General features: G+C 38.2%; 1 protein-coding gene across 3 annotated transcripts in view; it reads right to left on the bottom strand.

Moving 5' to 3' along the window:
• The window catches only part of TTC7B (tetratricopeptide repeat domain 7B), a 155,001-nt gene that overhangs the window by 24,944 nt on the left and 107,494 nt on the right, over positions 1 to 22,563 (bottom strand). For 2 of the 3 annotated variants that reach the window (XM_063334361.1, XM_063334360.1), the window contains exons 18-19: positions 14,530 to 14,670; positions 8,198 to 8,400 (exon numbers count right to left, since the gene is read on the bottom strand). In XM_063334361.1, the coding sequence (XP_063190431.1) occupies positions 8,198 to 8,400; positions 14,530 to 14,670 (344 nt within the window). Of the gene's footprint in view, positions 1 to 8,197; positions 8,401 to 14,529; positions 14,671 to 22,165; positions 22,331 to 22,563 lie in introns of all 3 variants that reach the window. The other variant, XM_063334362.1, reaches the window with a different exon arrangement.

Genomic DNA, 22,563 nt, shown 5'->3' with positions numbered 1-22,563 from the left:
TGAGGTAGGAAGGGAGCTCTGGAGACTTTCTACATCCAAAATCGAAGTGGAGTCACCTACAGTGGGTTGTCAAGTGCTGTGTCCTTTTGAATAGCTCCAAGGATGAGAGACTCCACAACCTCTCCAGGCAAGTGAATGTATCATACGCCTGTATCTGAAATACTACTGTCACCATTATTAGCAACTTACATCACCTACCTACCTGGACTTGTGCAAAGCATTTGACACTGCCCCACATGACATCCCTGTCTAAAAATTGGAGAGACAATGATTTGACAGATGGACCACTTGGTGGATATGAAATTGGCTGTATGGCCACACTCAAAGTGTTGTGGTCAACGGCTCAATGTCCAAGTGGAGACCAGTGACAAGTGGCATTCCTCAGGGGCTGGTACTGGGACTGGTGCTGTTTAACATTTTTGTCAATGACATGGACAGTGGGATTGAGTGCACCTTCAGCAAGTTTGCTAATAACACCAAGCTGCGTGGAGCAGTCAACACACTGGAGGGAAGCGATGCCATCCAGACAGACCTGGACAGGCTTGAGAGGTGGGCCTGTGTGAACCTCATGAAGTTCAACAAGGCCAAACACAAAGTCCTGCACTGGATTTGGGGCAATCCCAAGTACATATACAGGCCAGGCAGAGAATGGCTTGAGAGCAGCCCCAAGGAGAAGGACTTGCAGATCTTGGTTGAGGAGAAGCTCAACGTGAGCTGGCAATGTCTTCTTGCAGCCCAAAAGGCCAACTGCATCCTGGCCTGCATCAAAAGAAGCGTGGCCAGCAGGGTGAGGGAGGTGATTCTGACCATTTACTCCTCTTTTGTGAGACCCTACCTCAAGTACCACATCCCGCTCTGGGGCCCCCAACATAAGAAGGACATGGACCTGTTGGAGCAAGTCCAGAGAAACATCACAAACGTCAGAGTGCTGGAGCACCTCTTCTCTGAAGACAGGCTGAGAGAGTTGGGGTTGTTCATCCTGGAGAAGAGAAAGCTCCAGGGAGACCTTATAGCAGCCTTCCAGTACCTAAAGGGGGCCTACAGGAAAGACGGGGAGGGACTCTTTTATCAGTGAATGAAGCAATAGAATGAGGGGCAATGGTTTTAAACTGAAAAAGGATAGATTTAAATGAGATATTAGGAAGAAATTCTTTACTGTCAGGGTGGTGAGACACTGGAACAGGTTGCCCAGAGAAGCTGTGGTTGCCCCATCCCTGGAGGTGTTCAAGGCCAGGCTGGATGGGGCTTTGAGCAATCTGGTCTAGTGGGAGGTGTCTCTGCCCACAGCAGGGGGGTTGGAACTAGGTGATCTTTATGGTCCCTTCCAACCTAAACCATTCTAGGATTACGCAAACAGTATGTGATTGTGCTCTTGTTCCCCAGCTCTTTGTCTGTCAATTACTTGACACAGACAGCATAGGGCAGGGAATCCCTCCTCAGATGCTTTGTTATGATGTCTGGCAAAACCAAAGCCATAATCCAGACTTGGCCATTGTGATCTTTGGATTTTATTCCTTGAATTTGAAATGATAGTTGGTTGCTACCTAACAAATTATGATATTTAATCCATACCTGCTGTATGTGAAAAAAATTAATAATAGCTCAGTTTTGATAACCGAATCAGTTCAAAAACTTTATGTTGTGAAACATGAATCAAAGCTTGAGATGAAGACTACTTGTATTTTGAAAATTGAAAACAAAGATTCTTAAAATCTTCCAAGCAAAGAGAAGCAACTTTGCAGTAATACTGCACACTGTAGAGTGACCTGCTGCAAGAGCCAATTGAGATGAATTATCTGATGGGTGGAATTTTATCAGTTCCACACAATACAATAAAAACACTGGAATGATTCGTGACCTGTCAAATAATGAGGAGTAACCCTAGCCAAAGCATCCCTTCCTTCTGCCAGCATCTACTACTAATTAATTTTCCATTTTTTTAAATGGGAACAAACAGAGGTGATAAAATGGTTTCTGGCAAGCTGAGACTGAATTGGTAAACTGTGGAAAAATCTATCACACGGATAACACAAAAACAGACGAAAACAGATAGTTAAAGCTGAGCGTGCCCGTCAAAAATCCCTACTTTAAAAAAAAAGAAAAAAAAAGAAAAAAAAAGAAGCCACTTTTCAGTTCAGAGAGAAATATCAAATAGAATTATCTGGAAAGTTAATTAAAAAGAAATATCTAAAAAACATCTAAGAAAAAGTTACAGAAAGCTGCCTTAACCTTTGTTACTAGATTATTAATAAATACTACACCTCAATGGCTTAGATTCTGCATCTTCTCCAGTGCCCTTCAGTGCAACAACAGCGCATGCTGTACAAAATCAGATTACCTCTGCATCTTCAGATATTCACAGACTGTCTAAACCAAATGACTTATTTAAGCCCCACTGCAGTATTCCTCTTGTAATGGTTGTCAGCTGAGGACAGCACAGACAAGCTGAAACCTGTTCAGTCCTTATAGAGCTCACTCTCAGGTGGTAAAAAGCATCCAAGAGTGGATGTATTTTCTTGTTGAAAGATCTGCTCCTGCTACAGCTGCTTTAAGTCATTTGGAGTAAATACAAGGTAATGTGAAAAGAAATTCTTTTCTGAAGCAGGACCTATGTTTCAACAGCCCCAAAATACCGCTTTCAGGACAACAGTTCTCAGGGGACCAGCACAGACAGCGCTGCCTCAGTAAATGGGAGCTCACTGCTTGAAGTTATAAACAAAATTAGTGCAGTAAAGTCTCATAGTCACTTTCTGTTTCCAAAAGAGCAACTAAATTCTAGTTTAAACTCAAATTTGTAGCAATTATTGTTGTCAAATACGGAACAAAAATAGGTCTGCTTTAAAAGACTACTGTAAAACTCAGATAAAGCAACCAGGAATGAAGAAATTATACTGATCTTCCCCCAATGGTAATCTTTAAGATACGGATCAGTATGAAATGGTTAACTGCTGTACTTGAGCTCAATAACACTAAAAATAAAAGGAGATAACTTTGAGACAAACAGGGAAAAACAAAACTTTTTTATTCACCTATTCACCTTGATTCACACTTTGTTATATTTCAAAAGCTAATGACTGTGCAAGTTGGTGTTATGCACTTTTTCTTGCACTAAGCACCGATGGTTTTCTGTTGTAAGGCTAAAATGGGAAATAATATTTTCAAGGCAGAAAAGAATATAGCCTGTGAATACCACATGGCAAGTGAAGAATTTCAAGTGTATTGAAATGGTCCTTGACTCACTTGAACTTAATGGGAGTGTTCCAGGTTAAAATGCAAGTAGAACTGCCATTGTTTTCTCAGAATGTGACTCCTTGAAATATTTAGATGTGACAGTGGTCAAGTCACAGTAAAATGCCTTCAGTAAGGAGCAGTGAGTTTTTGGCTGAACATATGTTTTGCTTTCTGTACTTCCTATGAAATAACATTGAAGTTTCTGAAGGGCAAACCCACAACAATCTACTAACAAATCTAACAAAACCAACTACTCCTATTTCTCCATTCTTCTTCCACCACCATATGCATAAGGATGCACTTAGCGAGTCAAACGAGCACTGAGATTTGGCATTAGAATTTAGCTCTATGGTAATCGGTCACAAAACAAACGACTCACAAGAACCAGCACAAAGAGGTTAGGACAAGCCTACGTGGCCTAGACCAAAAATTTTTACAGTATAGCATCCTGACAATGAAAATCAAAGGAGTTAGTGAATGTTCACCAGAGGAGGTCCTTGTTATGAAAGGAAGAATAAATACTAGAGAACACTGCCTCATTGAAAGGCAAAAGTTAGTTTGGGTGACAGTGTTTAGTCTTTCTCTTCTTTAACTCCCCCGACCCTTTCCAACAGGGTCTGGATGCACGTTTCTGAAGTCTTCTCTGTGTTCCCTTTCTTTCAGTCAGCCCAATACCCTTGACAGCTCATAAGCATACACTACCCATATGTACTGCTAGGCTGCTTTCTGGCAAAGCGTCTTTAGGTTGAAAAAAAAAGTGTAAGTAGTAAATATAGTTAGAAATAAATAAAAATATATTTATAACTGAGAGGTAAAGCGCATATAGTGCAAATAGTTAATCTAAGCCTTAAGAGATCTGACTTAGTTCTACATAATTATAGGAAACTTTAACAGATATCTAGCAGTGTGGAGTGGGGAACGTAATTCTTTAAGATAATGCTTTTCGAAAATGAATTTCTACATCAGTAATTTCGGATAACTAATTTCTCCTTTTCTGTTTTAGTTTTCATCTCTTAGAAGCTGAGCTACTAATAGAATTAACTGGCAAGTGCTAAGATGAATTAATATTCAAAAATATTACGAGTCTTCTAGGACTATAATGATATAGAGATGCTGGAAAAACTATTTCATGTGAAAGCTACATTTAGCTAAGAAATCTTCAGCCTGAGAGAGAATACACGGATTTGTTTCCTGGACAATGGGTTGAAACATTCATTGTCATTTCAGGCATTACTGAATGATGGCCCGTTTCAGGACTTTTCAGACGTCAGCAGTAAGGGCTACTTTCCACAACAGCACTCTGACTGCAGGAGATAAAAGACTGTTTATTCTTTTTTCACAGGGGAGGAAAACAATGACAAAAGCAGGAAGGCAGCAGTAATGCAGAAATCTGGAGGTGATGATAAAGGGCAGGGAGAATGGAGAAAGTTGTTCAAATAAATCCATTCTGGCCAAAATCAGGCAGGTGACAACCAAATATATATGACATTCAATCAGTCAATCGAAGTGCGACTCATCATTTGTCAATTTAGTCATTAAGGAAAATTTTAAATTTCATTGGATGTGATAAAAAGCGATTTGAAATATGGAACACACACTGAAGTATTTCAAACGCAGATTTGCACTGTTTCCCCCCACTGCACTATACAACCCTTAAAAGCAAGGAAGGACACTGCATTTCTTCAAAAGCATTGCTGCTGCGCTCTGTGAAGCACACTTGAGTGATACTGACACGTCACTGCTTCACTCTTGACACCTTGCGAGCAGTTAGAGCCAGCCACAGAACAAGCTGGTATAACCCCTGGCTTGGAGAAAATGTCAGTTAGCGACAAACAGTAAAAAATTGCACCTGAGAACAAGGCAGATCCTCAAATGAGAACTGCATAAGAGAATACAGTGAGCGAATGTATGGATATAAACATTAACTGTGTGAGGAATAATTTAGTTGCACGAGCAACTAAAGAGAATTTTAACAGTGTTTCTCTTTGAAAGAACTACTTTTCTTGTTCAGCTGATTTAATTAATAAAACCCCCAAGATTTTAGAAGGAAGTGAAATAGCAGTGAGCATGAACACAAACACACTGCCCCCTGCAGCCAGGTCTCTGTTAGAATATCTCACGTCTTAGGTAACACAACAGCATAACCCAATCAGTTCCATTTCCCAAGAAGTTTAATTAAGCTGAATACAGCTGAACAAATTGTCCTTTATTCATGGACCATGCCCTCACCATTTGATGTCTCACTGTCTTAGGCATTTCATTATTAAGACGAGAGTTAACCTCTCCTTCCAAACTTTCCCATTTATCATTATCATTTTGCTGGTGAACAGATCTCTTCCATCACTCTTAACTGCTCCGATTTTCACACCATCACCAAGTCCTCCTGTTTTTTATTTTAGTGAAGACCTTAGAGACAGCAGCATGATTAATAACAACTTGTTTCTTTAGAAAATGGTAATTTCAGACAAATATAGTATTTTAACAGATTATGCCAGCCAATAAAAGGTAATTGCATTCAGGCAATACCTCAGACTTCTGCTGAGAGCTTGTGTTCACCGTCACCTTAACAGAACACGGAGTCTGCACTTGAGACAAATGCAAGAGTCTTTATGCAGAAACTCCAAAGCACAGGACAGGCCACAACTCACAGGAGGAAGCACATCAGTTCTCAAGCCACAAGACTAAACTTTCTAGTCTTTCTTCAGACATTTCTTCAGTAATTTAGATTAATAAGGTTGCTTCTGTGTAGAAACAGTAGATCGTATTCAGGAATAAGTACTTGAAGAGAGTTACGGAAAAAAAGTTGTACTGAAAAATAGCAAAGCTTCAAAGCTTACTTTTTCATCTTCTTACCAGAGCGATGTATCATCATTAAAAGGATGGATTATAAAAGAAGAAATCTTGCCTATTCCAAATAAGCCATTCTTGCTTATACAAACACAAATAAACATTTTATTTAACTTTTGTTCTTCTCTGGACAACTACACATAATATCACAAATCAAAGTTCCAGATTTCTCCACCACCAGCATCAGGAAAATTTGTCTTCAGATTGAACTGAGTGTCAGATGTCACTCATGTTAAATTTTAATTAAAAGAAAAAAAATCCTTCAAAATTGATTTCAAGTTCAGCTATTTCAAATAATTTTACTTGGACAGGCAGGGCTAGATACATCTGCTACATGCTAGAACTTGTGCCATCCTTAAATCTTATTTCCTTTTTGTTGCATTTTATATATAAAATTATTATGATCTATACCTGGTATTTGTCCCCAAAAAAAGAAATTCACCAAAGCTTATTAAGTAAATCTAAGCTCTAATGTAAATTATGATGAAATAGTAGCACTTTATATTGCTTTCTAAGCATTGCTAGAAAGCCATAACAAATAATCTAAAATATCAAATTAATCTCAGAAAACAAGGTATTTTTTCACAGAACTTTGGTTCACAAACAGCTTGTCAGCTTAGAATTGTGAATACAAACATTACAAGTAATGTTTCAGCTGTTGTTATAGAGGCTGGTACCTCCACAGTGCTGTTGCTATAGCTCCCCTGCCACTGAGATCGTATCTCTTTATAATAAAAAGGTAAATATACACACGGTGTTCAGATGTACAGATATTCATCTATACACACAGGCAAGAGTAAACATTGCAAACTTCCTCCTCAAAACGCTTTTTGCATTAGTCAAAAGATCAAGAACGATACAGAATCCTGTACTTTTTCCCCTCATGGAACTACACAGACAGCTATTTTTATAGCATACATCTTTAATATTTGTATTCAAGCAGCATAAATCTCTCAGCATCTCTTCAAACCAGAAAAGGTCTACTGCAATAGAGAAAGCTTTAAAAACCCAAAATTTTATATCATAAGAATGCTTAAAAAGGGCTGGCCGATCCAACAAAATGAATAGTTTTCCTCCAGCTTGCACTCAAACCCAGATTGGAAGCACCGTATTTTTCATCTCACGTGCCTCGTAAAGGCAGCTAATTTCTCAGTCATTCTGAAAAGCATCATGTGTTTCCAGACTATTGAAAGGTGGATTCAGAGGAGGGGCAAAAAGATATCCAGAAAAACATAAGCCCTCATTTTCACTAAGCTGCACTGCTTTAGGTCAACTGCCTGCTTCTTCAGGAAAAGGAACCTTTCGGCATTTGTCAGTAGGCTAAAATATCTTGAAACGCTGAGAAGGTGAAACAAAAAACTTTCCCTGTGCTGCCTTCCTATCTGATCTTTTGTCTCATATGTTCCCCTCAGGGATGTACAAGAAATTTCTCTGCATAATTCATAAGCAACTAGGCGGAAACCAGCTTCTACTTCAGAACAAAAAGTTTGGGTAAGTAGCGGATTGCAGCTGTTTCACTCCGCTCTATCTGGAAGAAAACTGGATTAAAAAGAGAAAGTAATTTTCCTAACATAGTAAGCACAGAATATACGATGTATGTGTAGATGAAGTATCTAAACAACCTTCTGCACTTATAATGGGGAAAGCACCTTTGTACTTAAAGCTACACATTCCTTTGAGGGCAAGACTGATTCTCTACTTTTCAAAAATCTAAGAAATCACATAGCATGAAGGTAAGCAATCAACATGGAGAATTCAACTTTTAGTTTGGAATTAGACACCAGAATGACTGGTCTTTCCCCTAGACTACAGTATCCAACTCTTCTCTTACCACCTTTATTTCCCAAAGGCACTGATTATTAGGCAGATGCAAATTACTTCTTTTACTGCAGTCTCTGTTAGGACTGAAATAGTCTTATTGCCTGCAGATCCTTTTTATGTCCAAACACATAGAGAAGAGGGAATAAAAAGCCAGAAAAGAGTTTCCAAAGCTATTTTGCCAGTAAGAATATAGATCCAAAACTCATAAGCTATGTGTTCCCCGCACCAAGTTACGATTTCACAACACAGTATCCTAAATTGAGACAAAAGTACTTATGAAGGTGGAGTCAAGACTTACCAGCCTCTGCATGCTTTTCACATGAGTAGGACTAATAGATAAGGCCTCTTCATACCATCGTTTGGCTTCATCGATATTTCCACGAAGTTCAGCTACCTGACCTCTCATGTAGAGAACATAGTGCGACATGGGAAAGAGATTAGCCGCTTCCTGGGTACACGCTGTGGCCTCAGCAGGCTTCCCAATTCCTATGTAGACTTCAGCTGTGGAAGGAACATGAGGACCAATGAACAATTCTTGCATCATCATACCACGACTAGATGTCACATGTCCTGTATTTGTAAATAGTTTCATTCTAAGCATTCTATTTTTAACTGAAGTCTGGAATTTTTTCATTTTAGCAATTTTTTCATTTTAGCTTTATTTTTAAGAGGTGAGCATGCCAGAGTATTCCAGTACCATTTAAGAACACAAAACCCAACACAAAAAAAGCACACAGATCCTTACAGCAGGTAAGAGAACACAACTAATTACAGGTTCTGAATTTTATGTGTCAGCTGTTACGGAAGCAGTAGCAATTGCTCCAGCTACCACTCACTAAAAGGCAAGCCTCATTCTACATTTCCTACTTCAGAGCATTTTAAAAGAAAAATGTTATTTGATATGAAAGGTTTCCTAGTTAAGTTAGCAGAACACATTAAATGCTTATAAGAATGCCGATTTGACAAGATTTGTTTGTATTTCCAAGCACTTTATCTAAGATAGCCTCCAGAAGCTACAAACATTTAACTCTGTAGCTTAAAAAAAAAAAGGCACTATATTTGATTTAACATAAATCACTCCTGATGAAAGCAGTTGTGTAGCCTGACACACACGTGTCTAAATCAGATTGACTATATGAGGAAATAAAAGGTTCATTCAGTAAGTGATTAACAACTAACAATAGAAGAAGTATTTGCTTTCAATAGCTCTTATGACACTCTTCAACACCACTATTTTACCACCCTGCTGGATTATCTTAATCTCTTGTTGAAAGAGTGGGAGAAGAGAGGAATAAAGAGTTACTAAATGCAAGAAAAAAGATGTTAAAGTTTCTGAGTTGGGTTATCTATTTCTTTTACGTTGGTATAGACCCTAGAAAAATTGAGCCTCAAAGTAGTTGTAGAATTGCATTCTATTGTATCACACTGTATGAGAGTTTTAAAGATCAAGGTTTAAATCAAAATGCTCCATCAAAACAGCAAAGTGATCTATCGCTGTTCATGACATGCTTCTCGCCGTATAGAACAGGCCACCCATCTTGGTGTAAAGGCTGTCAGATCAGAATCTCACACTACAGGAGTGGATCTGGGGTTATGCCTAACACTCTGAGTGCTTTTAAACGAACTTCCTTCTGAGATAATTGCATCAAACAGATTTAATAGTATTCCTAACTAGTCAACATCAGGACTGCAGTGTACAAGCCTTATCTTACAGGTGACATCTGCTATGAATATTCATAATTATTTTCATCAAAATCAACTTACAACAATGACTAACAAAACCTGGACTTTCAGTAGCAGTTGGTGAGTAAGCACAGTTTAACATTCTTACTCATTTTCTATTTTTCAAACTGATTTCTGTAGGGTTGCTGGAGTAAATTATTTTCTTCCTCTAAGACCTGATCGTATTGATGGGAGAACGGACTTTTTTTTCCCCAGAAGAGCATTATTTTGCTTCTCAGTTGACTCTGATTTCACAGAACACATTCTGTCTAAATAAATAGTACGTCCATATAGATGTATGAATTAATGCAATATATTGTTAGAAACTTATGAAATGCTTTTTGATGGAAAAATGTCTCATCCACATGAAGAACTAAGATGTGAAATTGCAGATCCAGCGACACTATTTTCCCCCTAACCCTAAAAGAACCACCTCACCTAGTCAGATAAAGAATAGGAAACCTGGAAGACAATGAAGGCATAAACTTTTGAAATCAAAATCTAAATTTGGGAGAAATTAAAGTTTTCTAGGATTTTACTTTTACTAACTGTTGGTAGAAACCAAAGAGCAAGTTGTAGCCATAATTTGAGAGCTGGACATACACCATAAAATATGAATTGTACTGAGAAGTTTTTTTTTCTTAAAACCCTAAAATACTTTTGAAAAGCTTTGGGTACTTCATTCTTGAGTGCTTTTCTGAAAGCTACGTGGTCAACGTTACTATGTGATAAACAAGATTTTAGCGAGTATAAAATACACTATGCCATTTAAATGCTAACCATTCAAGCTCCCCTGGTTTTATCGTGTCTTCTCCAGCATCATTAGGGTTGAAACATCATTTTACATACACACTCCCACACCTGACTTAAGTAGGTGATCTGTTACCACAATAATCCTAGACTTAAAAATAAGCAGAGATTGACTAATTTAACGGACTGCAGTTGAAGTTCTGTATTCCTTGCGGGGAAACAAGTAAGGTAGCGATGGCTTTTAACACTAGGCAATAGAAGCTGCAATACTGCTTATAAATTAGTCTTACGTTACTGTAACAGATACTAAATCTTGCTGTCCTGCTTACTAACTGCAGCAGAGAAACTTGACAGTTATTAACAGACCTTCCTAAAAGTATTAAATTTAAACAAAATAATTCCTTTATGTTGAAAGATATATAGATTTATTTTAAAAATAAAATTTCCTTTTCTCTACCAGAAGTTATGCCACCCCAACAGAGTTGAAAAACTATGGAAGAATGAACAGAAAGTTGAACTTGTGGCTAGATGTAAAGCATGAAAGTTCATTCAAGAAATTTCTGAAACTGAAGGAGAGCTGTTTGTTCTCAGATAATGACTTCAAACTGAATAAAAATGTTAAAAACCAACATGGCAAAATTCAAATAAATCAGTTCTGGAAAACTGACAAGTGCCAGCAGACTTTGAAGGAAAATCTCAGAGAGGAGCAGCAGTTCAAAGAGAAACCAGGTGCCAAGTCTGATGTGCTCTTCTCAATATCTCCACCTAGAGAATGCCGAGAACGCCCTCTGGCTCAAACCTTTCCAATGCTTACACTTGCATTTTACTGAGAAATCAGTCTATTTTCCAACCAAGCCACACAGCAATATTGAGTTCAGTCTTGATGCATTTCTTGAAGGACCATCACAGCCATCGATCATTTAGGGACACGTCTGGTTTTTAATAGCGAGTTACTGAAGAATGGACTAATTGCAAAAATCATTTTGTTTCACATTTAAAATAAGCCTGATTTTCTACCTTTATGCTGTACGCCCAGAAATGAAAGGCTGAAACTGTCCATTAATAAAAACAAGATGAAAAATTAAAAGCCAGTTGCTGTGTGCAAAATCAACTTCTTTGGCCTGAATGCCATGCTCATTTCCACTAACGACAGCTGGAATGACACTGTATATCCATAAAAATAAGCATTTTCTCTCTTTTTCACATCATATATTTTAGTTTGGATTAATATATACCATTAAGTTTTCCATGTATTAGAACTTATTTACGTAACTTTTCCATGTCTCTATAATCTAACAAGAAGAATAACTCTCAATTTTTGTAATTTAAGATTTAAAGCTTGTTAAAGATTCCCCCCCCTTCCTGATCAAACTAAGTAAAACACTGCACAAGCATACAGGGAGTCAAACAGTTACATGTGGCACAAGTCTCAAAAAGGAAGCGATTTCCCAATAGTAAATCTTCACTTTTATTTAAAGAACATGTGCTGCAAGTAAGTCGTTAAGTAATTTTATCGCTGTTCTCTATGCAAGTAACCCATATATACTGATGAAGATACCTTCCAGAATATCTGCTTTGTATTGTGCTTCTGGAAGAAAACTTTATTTTGAATGTTCCTACTGTAAAGAGCCTTTCTCAAGGCTCAGGGCATTTACTGTAGCAGGACAAGTAGCTGAATAGCAGGATACCTAAACATTCTGAAATGCAGCACAAATCACTAGCCTGAAGTATCGAGAACAGGATCATTCTAAAGTGGAGAGGAAGTAGACTTCTGGTTGCAGTACCGTCTCCAAAGGCAGACAGAAACTCTCTTTCCTCTCTTGCTTTTTTCTTTCGTTGCTCCCCGTACACAAAGAATCAGGGCACTCTTCATACCTCGTGGTGTGTTTCCCCTGGATCTTTAACACTTTGTTCATTCTCCAACCCAACCCTCTCCTACTTCCCACCCATGCTTCTTCCTGCTGGGAATCAAGAATATGGCCTACAGGCCACACTTGCTGAGACAGACATTGATAAGAGTGGAATGCACCAGTACAGGTTGGGGGCTGACCTGCTGGAGAGCAGCTCGGCAGAAAGAGACCTGGGAGTCCTGGTGGACAACAGGATGACCATGAGCCAGCAATGTGCCCTTGTGGCCAAAAAGGCCAATGGCATCCTGGGGTGCATCAAGAAGAGTGTGACCAGCAGGTTCGAGGGAGGTCATCCTCCCCCTCTACTCTGCCTTGGTGAGGCCGCACCTGGAGTACTGTGTCCAGTTCTGGGCTCACCGGGTCAAGAGGGACATGGAACTGCTGGAGAGGGTGCAGCAGAGAGCTACCAAGATGATTAGGGGACTGGAACACCTCTCTTATGAAGAAAGACGGAGGGATTTGGGTCTCTTCAGTCTGGGAAAAAGACAGCTGAGGGGGGATCTTATCAATGCTTATAAATACTTAAAGGGTGGGTGTCAGGAGGATGGGGCCAGGCTCTCTCCAGTGGTGCTCAGTGACAGGACAAGAGGTAATGGGCACAAACTTGACCATAGAAAGTTCCACCTAAACATGAGGAGGAACTTCTTTCCTTTGAGGGTGGCAGAGCACTGGCACAGGCTGCCCAGAGAGGTGGTGGAGTCTCCTTCTCTGGAGACATTCAAAACCCGCCTGGATGCGTTCCTGTGCAGCCTGCTCTAGGTGACCCTGCTCTGGCAGGGGGGTTGGACTAGATGATCTCCAGAGGTCCCTTCCAACCCTGTGATTCTATGAAAGTGGACTGTGCAGCAGACTGCAGCAGCAGACCACCAACATGGACGCAAACTTAAGTTGCGAACTAAAACAGAATCAGCAAAGGGCGTCCGGACCCCTCCTTTGTGGGCGAAACAGTAGCAGCCACTTGCATGGACTGGATAAGCAGCACAGGACACGACTAACAAAAATGAAAAAACCCAGAAAATAAGCAGCGGAACAAGCTGTCACAGAAGGCTGAGGAATTATCAGCATTACGGATGCTAAGAGTTACTGTAGATGGCTGTCTGTGATGCTTTATAAATATTTAGAATCAACAATGCCACAATGCAGTGCAGGTGACTACACTATGCCCTGGTGGACCTTGCCTTGTTCTAATCTCTGTTGCTTTCAAGGAGCCCTTCCCCCCCCAACAAGGTCACTATTATTAATCACTATCATTGGTCACTCTTTCCAATATTCTAGACTTTTTCTCTAAAACCTTAATTAATAACTGGGAGCCATTGCCTTGTAATGACTTTCACACAATAAAACTGTTAATGCAAAATAGGTAAATTAAAACACTAAGAAATAAACCAGTGTTTTGTTGAATGTAAACACAAAGAAAAAAAATAATTACGTCACTGAAAAATGCTCAAGTCTGAGAGCAGACCAAAACAGAACAATTGCTGACTGATTTCTAAATTACGCCTTTTTGAGGCAAGTATCAATAAAAACAATTGCAATATACATTTTTAAATGTGTAAAAATATACTGGATCATCATTTTATGGTTAAAATTTTATATAACAGCTACTTGGGATATGCCATTTAGCTTGAGGCTTGAAGCAGCATAACAATACTAAATCCACTGAAGATGACTCCACACATAGAAAAACAGTTCTGGGCCTTTTACATTAATGAAACTAGAAAGAAGAGAACTGAATGAGAGGTCATTATCACAGCTGTAAGGGACAGGTTGCTCAATAGCACTATTACCCCTTTTCCCCCCCAACTATTCAGAGTTATTTATTTTCAATGATAAAGCTTTTCTAGTTGTAGGAACTCTATTCAATAATCTTACAAACACCTTCTTCCAACCAATGGAATTAGGGCATCTAGATTTCCAAATCCTAAAATGCTCAAGATACTTCAGAAACAAAATTATTCATGGATAAGGGAGAGAGTGTTGCCTCTGTTCTACAGAAGATATGACTCCACTGATAACAGCTGCGTTATAAAACTACTGCCTTATCTTACATAAACGATCTTACACACAAGCAACTCTGATGTGCTTTTTATTTCTTGACTTGCTTCAGTGCCACACACACACCTGGAAAAATGTTTGACCTGATGAGCGATAACAGATTCCAAATGAAACCAATAGATTTTTGCAAAGTCCTTAGGCTAGCAAGAAAGGGAAAGGAAAAGAACAAGAAAGAATTTTACTTTCACAGTACCTGCGTGAAGCCATATTTGAGCCAGAGTCATCCAAGGATGCAGGGGACCTTGTTTAGGGGCACTGCTTTGCAGAGATGAAGCAACCTCAGAGAGTGCTTGCTCCACTCTGGAAGCTGCTATTGATGTGGCATGGACTGAACCTGTAGAAGTAATAAAAAAAAAAAAAATTACAATCAGAGAAAGAATGAAGGCCATACACATTGCATAAAACATTTAATCGTAACCCTTTTTGTAAGAGGTTTTAGCCCAAACTCCTCTAGATTTAATTTACATGTACTGTTCTGGAGAAGTTTTTTGAAATGTAAGGTTAATATTCCTTGTTATGAAAGTTTTTATACCGGTCTGAAAGACTATACAAAACCCACACTATTAAACTTGACACCTCTTTTCTGGATCTTTTTACGATCCAAAAAAAGGTTTGTGATGTTTGTGATGGTATCATACACTGTAATCTTCAGGTTGCTGCATGCACTTTGATGTTAGTAATTGCTATGTCCTTCCATAGAGTGCAATTAGAGGACTATTTTAAGACTAATAACAGTACAAAAAAGGAGAACTAAAATATGCAAGACGATCACAACATACCCCATCCCAAATACACAATTAAACTGCTGAATGTAAACCTTAGCTAATCAAGAAGGCTGAGTTAAAACGCCTTGTGGCAAAAAGGTCCCTTGCATGAAGAACATTCCCTAAGCATAACATGTAAAGGATAATTCTCTTAAAATGAAGCATTTACAAGTGAGATTAGAATCTCATTGGCAAATACTACCCTTTTCAAAGTACTGGAAATGAAACAGCTTCTATGACTAGAGAATAGCTAATGGCAGCACTACTTTGGAAAGCCAATTACTGACAGCGTATTTAGTCTTTTTTTTTTTTTTTAAATCAAGACCATGAATATTTTAAACTACACTGCTTCTTGACATCTAAGCTTCATCGTATCTCTAGTTGTTTTATAATTACAAAGTACAAAATCTGAGACTGATGAGGCCTGATTAATAAATAATGGAAGTGAAATATTCCATAGAGGATCAGATGAGAAGTCGTCTAAGCCCATCAGCATATCTGTAATGGTCAACACGGCAGGTACCTCCAAAGAAAGTATTGAATCCTGTACAGGTTGAACTGCACCCCACAAGCTCAGCCTCATCACTAGCAGTTAAGAAATAAATGAAACCTTCACTCTCAATATCACAGGTTTTCCAAGAATTTTAACAACAAGGGATTTCCTGCATAAAACATACATTCTTAAGTGTGACAAGATACATCAGACGACCAGAAAAACAGAAGAAATCCCTAGTACACAGATGAGTGGGAAGAGGAAGTTTTTCTGAAAATGTGCGTGTTTCCCTTAACTGAAAGAAACAAGGGAAAAGCAACACAGGACATAATTAACATTTCATATGTCATCATGAACAAGAGATTGCCTTGAAAATCTGAAACAGTATCTGGCTGTGGAGTTTGCTTTCCTTTACTGGCTGATGAAACAACTCGAACTCCAGCCTGCGAAGTTGAACATTCACTAAAGTTTTTGTGTGTCTTATCTTTAAAGCTTAACTTCTAAAGAAATCTAAAGAAAAGGGAACTCTACGCAAGAAGCAGTTGGAGCGTATTCCAAGAAAAATACCATAAAGGTACCATAAATAAGCACTAGTCACCAGTAATCCCTTCCTTGTCTGACATCCATTTCTGTAAATGCACGTCACTGCAGCCTGTCCCTTGTTAGCCTTCCAGGGACAAAGAGGGAATGAGTTTCCTCATCTCCCCAGAAGCATTTGTAAAGAAAGGGTGCGATTCACTGACACAAAGGATATCATCTAGTCCCTTACTTCTGAAAAGCAAGTACGCAATTTAGTATTAACAAGGGCCTATATCTTCTACTATGTAAAGCAAGGACTCTGGCCGCTAGCCAGGCCACAAGTAATTTCATATAGAAAGTGTACTGTTAGATTTTAAGCCTCTAGTACTTAACCATAAAGCACATATGGTAATATATTATTAAAACCCTTTGTACATCAATTTCTACATAAAAAAGAACCATGCTGGGATAAAATTCTTGTGAGTTGCTGTGCCACCTATATTGAAGTTAAAATGGGGTAAATAACGAATGCTTCCTATGGTAATTAAGTCCTATCCTGGACTTTATTCTGAGTGGCAGAAAAAAGAAAGAAAAGTTAAAAAATATTTCTAGAAAATTTTTCTCAAAGTGTTGTTATTCAAATTGCTTATATTTTTGGAAGAAGTTATCCCTTAACATATTGCAGCAATTAGTTCTCTGAAGAAAATACACACATATACTAAGTAATAGTCTTCAAGTGTCCTTATTCCAATCAAACTACTAGGAAACAGTTACTTCCTATCTTTCACTACATTTATACAGCTGATATAAAAGCATATTCTAAATTAATAATGAATATTAACAATCCAAAATTCAATGTGGACCAAGTAACTTAACTGTTTTAGAAACTCAGACTGCAGATTATTCAACATAATCAACTAAATTTAAGCTGCCTCTAAACAACACCCCAAATAAGTGGATTCTTGGAGTTTAAGTCTGAAGATCAACGTTAAGCAGCATGCAAAGAATCTTGGTGTAATCTTCTGCAGGGCTGTTTGGAAATCCCTGCCTTTGAAATCCTTCGTGCTTCAGTCTTATTTAAAATGGAGAGAACTTAAGGATGTTGTGGAAACAGCACAAGAACATCAATAACTGGGCTTTTTTGTTTGTGTCTTTAAAAACCCTCCTTGCAGCGGCTATTAAGAGAGATAGTAAGCACAGGGCTGTACTGCTTCCAAAAGGAGGAGGGTACCTCTAGTACAGCCTTGCATATCTAACGAGCACAGCCACTGTAACTTTTATCACACTTTTTACATCTTTATTATTACCTTTTTTCTTTCTTTTTTTTTTTTTTTTTTTTTTTTTAAATAACAGCAGTCTTTGGCACTGCCCCATCAGGCATTTTCAGGTACATTGCTGTCACGCTGACAGCTCTAACCCATAAACTCCTAAATGCTTCTTTAGTATTGCCACAATTAGCTGCCATCTGACTCATTTCTGGCTCCTTCTGTTAAAACACAATTAGTAAGCTTTCATTTTGCAGACAACTAAAAGTCATTTAAAGACCATTTACAGATCCTGTGTACTAAAAAGCTTTTTCTGACCTTCCTCCAAATTTTATTCTGCTCTTTTCTTATTAGAACTATTTGTTCCTTGTTCTGACCCAGGGGTCCCCAGATTCAGATCTTTATAGTCACATTACAATCATAAAATGTATAGTAATTTCAGTTACAACTGGTAAAGATACATAGCGGTTTGTGAGAAGCTGGAGGCTAAGAGGGGCTCAGAGTTTGCTCGAGGCCTCACAGACCCTGTGTAGCCAGTTACTTATTTGGTGGCTCCCTGTTGGTTTTGTCATAAGCTCTGCTCTTTTTCTTTCTTTGGTGTGTGTTCAGTATGCTCAACCAAAAAAACTTTCAGGGTTACAATTCACTCAGTTGTAACTTCCTTCAGATGCTCAGACAGAATAGCAATAATTTCTGGTTTAAAATTTTACTGTATCTTTCACGCCCACAAATATACTGCCTCTTCCCAGACAACTTGTAGACCTGCTGCCATAGCGTGACACTTAAGAATAAACTCCCTCAAAATACTACAAGCAGCAAAGAGTGTTTACTTTGAAATACAAAAGCATGAGGTCTGGAAAAGTAATATATCACCAAAATGGATCCCGGCTACTCGCTTTAATTTGTTTAGTTTTGTTGTGAAGCTTGTTTATACTGAAAAGACGAAGTGCAGAACAGGGACTGTCTTTGCAAGATCTAGAATTCACTACTTAAATTACTTATTGATTAACATCTGGAATCACAATCACATTGCATACTGGAAAGCATGACAGAAGGTCTGAATCATAACAAAATATTTCTAAACCAAGAAGGTATAAACTCCCACTCAAGTTTCCTATAATGACATTTGTCCAGAATTTACAGAGTTTCTACTCACCATACTAACACAGGATCTGCAACAACCTACGGTTATGTCAATATTTCAATTCAATCTCAAATAGAAAACCTACCAACAGCCTGGTACAAACACAATTTAACCAATACCTTATCTCACAGAAACCTTTTTTTTCCAAGTCACACCTACAGTTCAAGTTCTGTGAAAAACCAAAGTGTCCAATTTATTCTCTTCAGGTAAATATTACAGGACAGTCTGCACGAAACCAATCTTTAAGTAGCAAGTATAAGTCACCCTATGTAAATAAGCGTGTCGTGACTTCTTCAGGTCTTTCCTTGGTCATTTCCCAATAAATTCTTAACAATGAAGCCTAATGAACTAAGACACGGACTAAGACACGGACTAAGACACGGACTAAGACACGGACTAAGACACGGACTAAGACACGGACTAAGACACGGACTAAGACACGGACTAAGACACGGACTAAGACACGGACTCTATCAGCACTTAGTTGGCGGGCAGGCTTGGAGAAAAACAAAATCCCTTTGCTATGTTCATCAAATTTTCCTTCTGAAAAATGGGTAAAAGAATGGACTGTCATCCTTCATAAAACACGTTCATATTTACTAACTGACAAAGCCACTATAACAGGATTTCTTTTTATACCATAAAACAGTATATTACTAAAAAGTTTCACATTCATCATGTTTTCAATCAATGTTTCAACATTTACGTAAAGAAAAAACTGCTTTAGCAGCAATGCTCGTGCAGGAGAAAAGAGAAGTCCCACGACTTTCAACTTCACATGCACACAAAGCTGGCAGTAAGAACGTTAGTGGTGTGACATGCAGAGAACTGTGCTAAACAAAGCAATCACATGATACAAAGAGGCAGCACCTTCTGCAGGACTGATACATCACCATTTGGTGAGACAGACTGCTAGGTTTAGCAAAAATTAACAATTTTTCCTGTAAAATTAATCGTCCGAGACACCTTTCACAATCACAAATTACAAAGCTAGCTTATCTTTTGGTACGAAACTATGCATATTAGTAGTCAGGTATGGACAGCACCATTTATAGAGCATCCTCTCAGCTCACTGAAAAAGATTTTCCATGCTTGGTCACTGCCAAACATACTGTTTTATGTATCTTCTTACTTTTCTCTCCTCCACCAAATTGGTCTCCTGTACTATGTCATAAAAAGTAAAGTAATAAATGAAAAACAATCCCATAATTTACTGTTCAAGGCTAAACATACAGCTTTATAACGTAACTAGTTAGAGAAAAAGAGCATTATTTCATATCCTGGTCAAAGCAGCAGTTATTTTTATTGATCTATATTCTTCATTCTCTCTTATTTAGGTCATTTCAATATTTTAAAGCGTACTCTCTTAAGACATTTGTTCTACAAGCAAAATCTTGTGCCACAAGAGAAAGCAGTAGTTTACTGTGACTCGTGACAGCAGTTGTAACATTGCATTCTGGACCAATGTACTCCTTAGGAACAGCAGTGTCATAAAATCTTCTCTAATACAACATATTGGCAGCTGGCCATTACGTTATGCAAGACCTTCTTAATATACCTTTATTTGCAGTCCTCTAGAAATGAATACTGCCTCTTTAATTATTAAATGCAAGTGTTAGTTGAGTGCATTCAGATCTCGTAAGATTACAGCCCTCGGGGTGACTGAATGGGCAAAGAGCATCAGCCTTGCTGTACACACTGTCTAACTTCCACTACTGATGGACAAAACATGTACGTTTTGTGGTAAAGGAAAAGGTGATTTAAGTCCTTAAGAAATTAATAGAACTGCACAGTGAATACTACTTACAAACTGAAAAAAGGGAGTAAAAACCATGAAAGTAAGCATCTGATGGATTGCCTTTGAACAGATCAAACCACACATTAAAATCCAAAGTAAGGAGAAAAAAATAATTATATATATATAAAAACCAAGAACTCCAAGAAAGCCAGAGGATTTCTGATAATCTTCAAACTGTAAATCAGGTTTACAGGGTTTCAAAAGACAAAAAAATTAAATAAGAAGATTACTGAAGATCACTGATAAATATTTTCATAGAGCCTTTGCTACACCTCTAAAATCATGTTCCTTTTCAAAAGAAATTGGAAGTAAAGTTAATACTACAAAGTGCCTTTTCTTTCCTTCACAAGAAAAAAACCTGAACTGAGTAAGATACGGAACATGAGATTTTCAGCCCTGGTAACTATACTAACATGCTATAAGCATCCAGGCAAACTTCTACTTACTCAAAGATAGAGCGCTTTAACTTTCATTAATTATTTACACTATACAAAGGACTTCAATATCTGAGTTTTTTTCATGGTTCCACTACTTCTCATGTATATGGTGGAAGCGCCTTTCCCTGAGGATACAGTAGCTTGGAAATGGTACATAATGGAATCCGTGCTTGGACTTCTGCATTCTTTCAGTTTGCCTTCATTCTTGAGTGGGCTCTTATTAACTTGTAGCTCTGCAAAGAACAAGTCATTTAATGCTAACTGGGATGTACTGTTTATATAGTAGGTCTGAGCAAGTTCAACTGAACACCACCCAGACCTGTAATAGCAATGAATCAGCCATTCAAATGCTTCTAGAAGAAAGTCAAACTTCAACTAGTTAAACTTGGGTAGGGCACAGATTTCCTGGAGCCTAAAGGAAGTGCTTTCCTTAATTTCCAGTTATAGGCTTACATAGAGCTACTGTTTTCAAAACTCTAGTCTTATGTCAGCTATTTTAAGAAGTGAATTTTTGTAATACTTATTTTCTACATTTTGTTAGGAATTAACACTTTTGACACAATATCAGTTAAAGGCTAGGTGTCAAAAATGAATTTCTTAAGATTGGATTATAGTAAACGCAGTGACAAAGACAGCACTATGCATAAAGCTATGAATGAAGGACATTTTAGGAGAAATGAAAAGGAGTTAAAAAGAAATGGCTGGAAAATTACGTTGGTTTTACCCTGCCACCGGAGCTACTCTGGCAGCATTACTGTACAGTTTGTATTCAAGCAACACGGGGAATGATCTTACAGCGTGTTTAAATTGGCATCATTTCAATGAAGAGAACGGCTCTTGACTGGAAACAGCACAATGCTGATTTTCACTGCTCTAGTGCCTTGGAATCATTCCAAGATGCCCTACCTGCAATATGAAAATATACGCTGATATTTAGGCAATTTCTTCTTTCGTGTGATTTTTCAGGGAAGGTTTTGGATGCAATTAACTAAGGCTTTCTGAAATTACGCCAATAAAAACTGTGCAGATAAGAAGGAAATTCCATGGAAAGGAGAGTCTTGTTAGGCAACAGATGCCAGCAATGGAAATAATTTACAGCAGTAAACGCTACGAAGCAGTCTTGACCAATAACCTCTTTGACAAAACACCTGTCATTTTTTGTAACAATCATGAGAATGGAGCATTAAATATATCTGTAACTTTACCTCTTTTGGGATCAATAAAAGAGTTCAGTCTGACAAAACTCTTAAAACCCGTTCAGCATTTAGTGAAGTGCATCTAAAAGGCCAGATTTCACTGACGCTCTGTTGAAACTTAAACTGTTTAAACACGGTTTATCAGTTATGAAGATTATCAGAAAAAATACAACAAAAACTAACACGCCCATCAGGAATAGAAAACCAATTTACAGTGAGGAGGTGTACAGGGCTCAGGAACTTGGTCACAGTATGGAGAGGCTGCATGGGGCCAGACAAAGGTATCTGGTTTAGGATGAGGATGAGGAAGATGAGAAGATACAAACAGTTGGAGAGGAGATTCTGTTCTTGAGAGAGAAGATGAGGAAGTATCAGAGGCTAAAAAGCGAAACAAAGAGAATGATAAGGGTGTGGGGGGGCGGGAAAGAAAAAAAGATCCAAGAACAGGGTTTAATGGACTCGTGGATGCCAAAAAATGCAAAGCATTTATTTCACCATTCAGTAAGATGGAAATGGCTTCTACATAAAATAAGTATCACTTCTGAAAGTAACGTTAAAAAAAAAACCACCACAAAACCTTTTACTCTTATGTACTCTCCTTCCATACTAAA

The sequence above is a fragment of the Chroicocephalus ridibundus genome, chromosome 4 (genome assembly GCF_963924245.1).
Source record: "Chroicocephalus ridibundus chromosome 4, bChrRid1.1, whole genome shotgun sequence".
Classification (NCBI taxonomy): Eukaryota; Metazoa; Chordata; class Aves; order Charadriiformes; family Laridae; genus Chroicocephalus; species Chroicocephalus ridibundus.
This window is presented reverse-complemented; position numbering and strand designations above follow the sequence as displayed.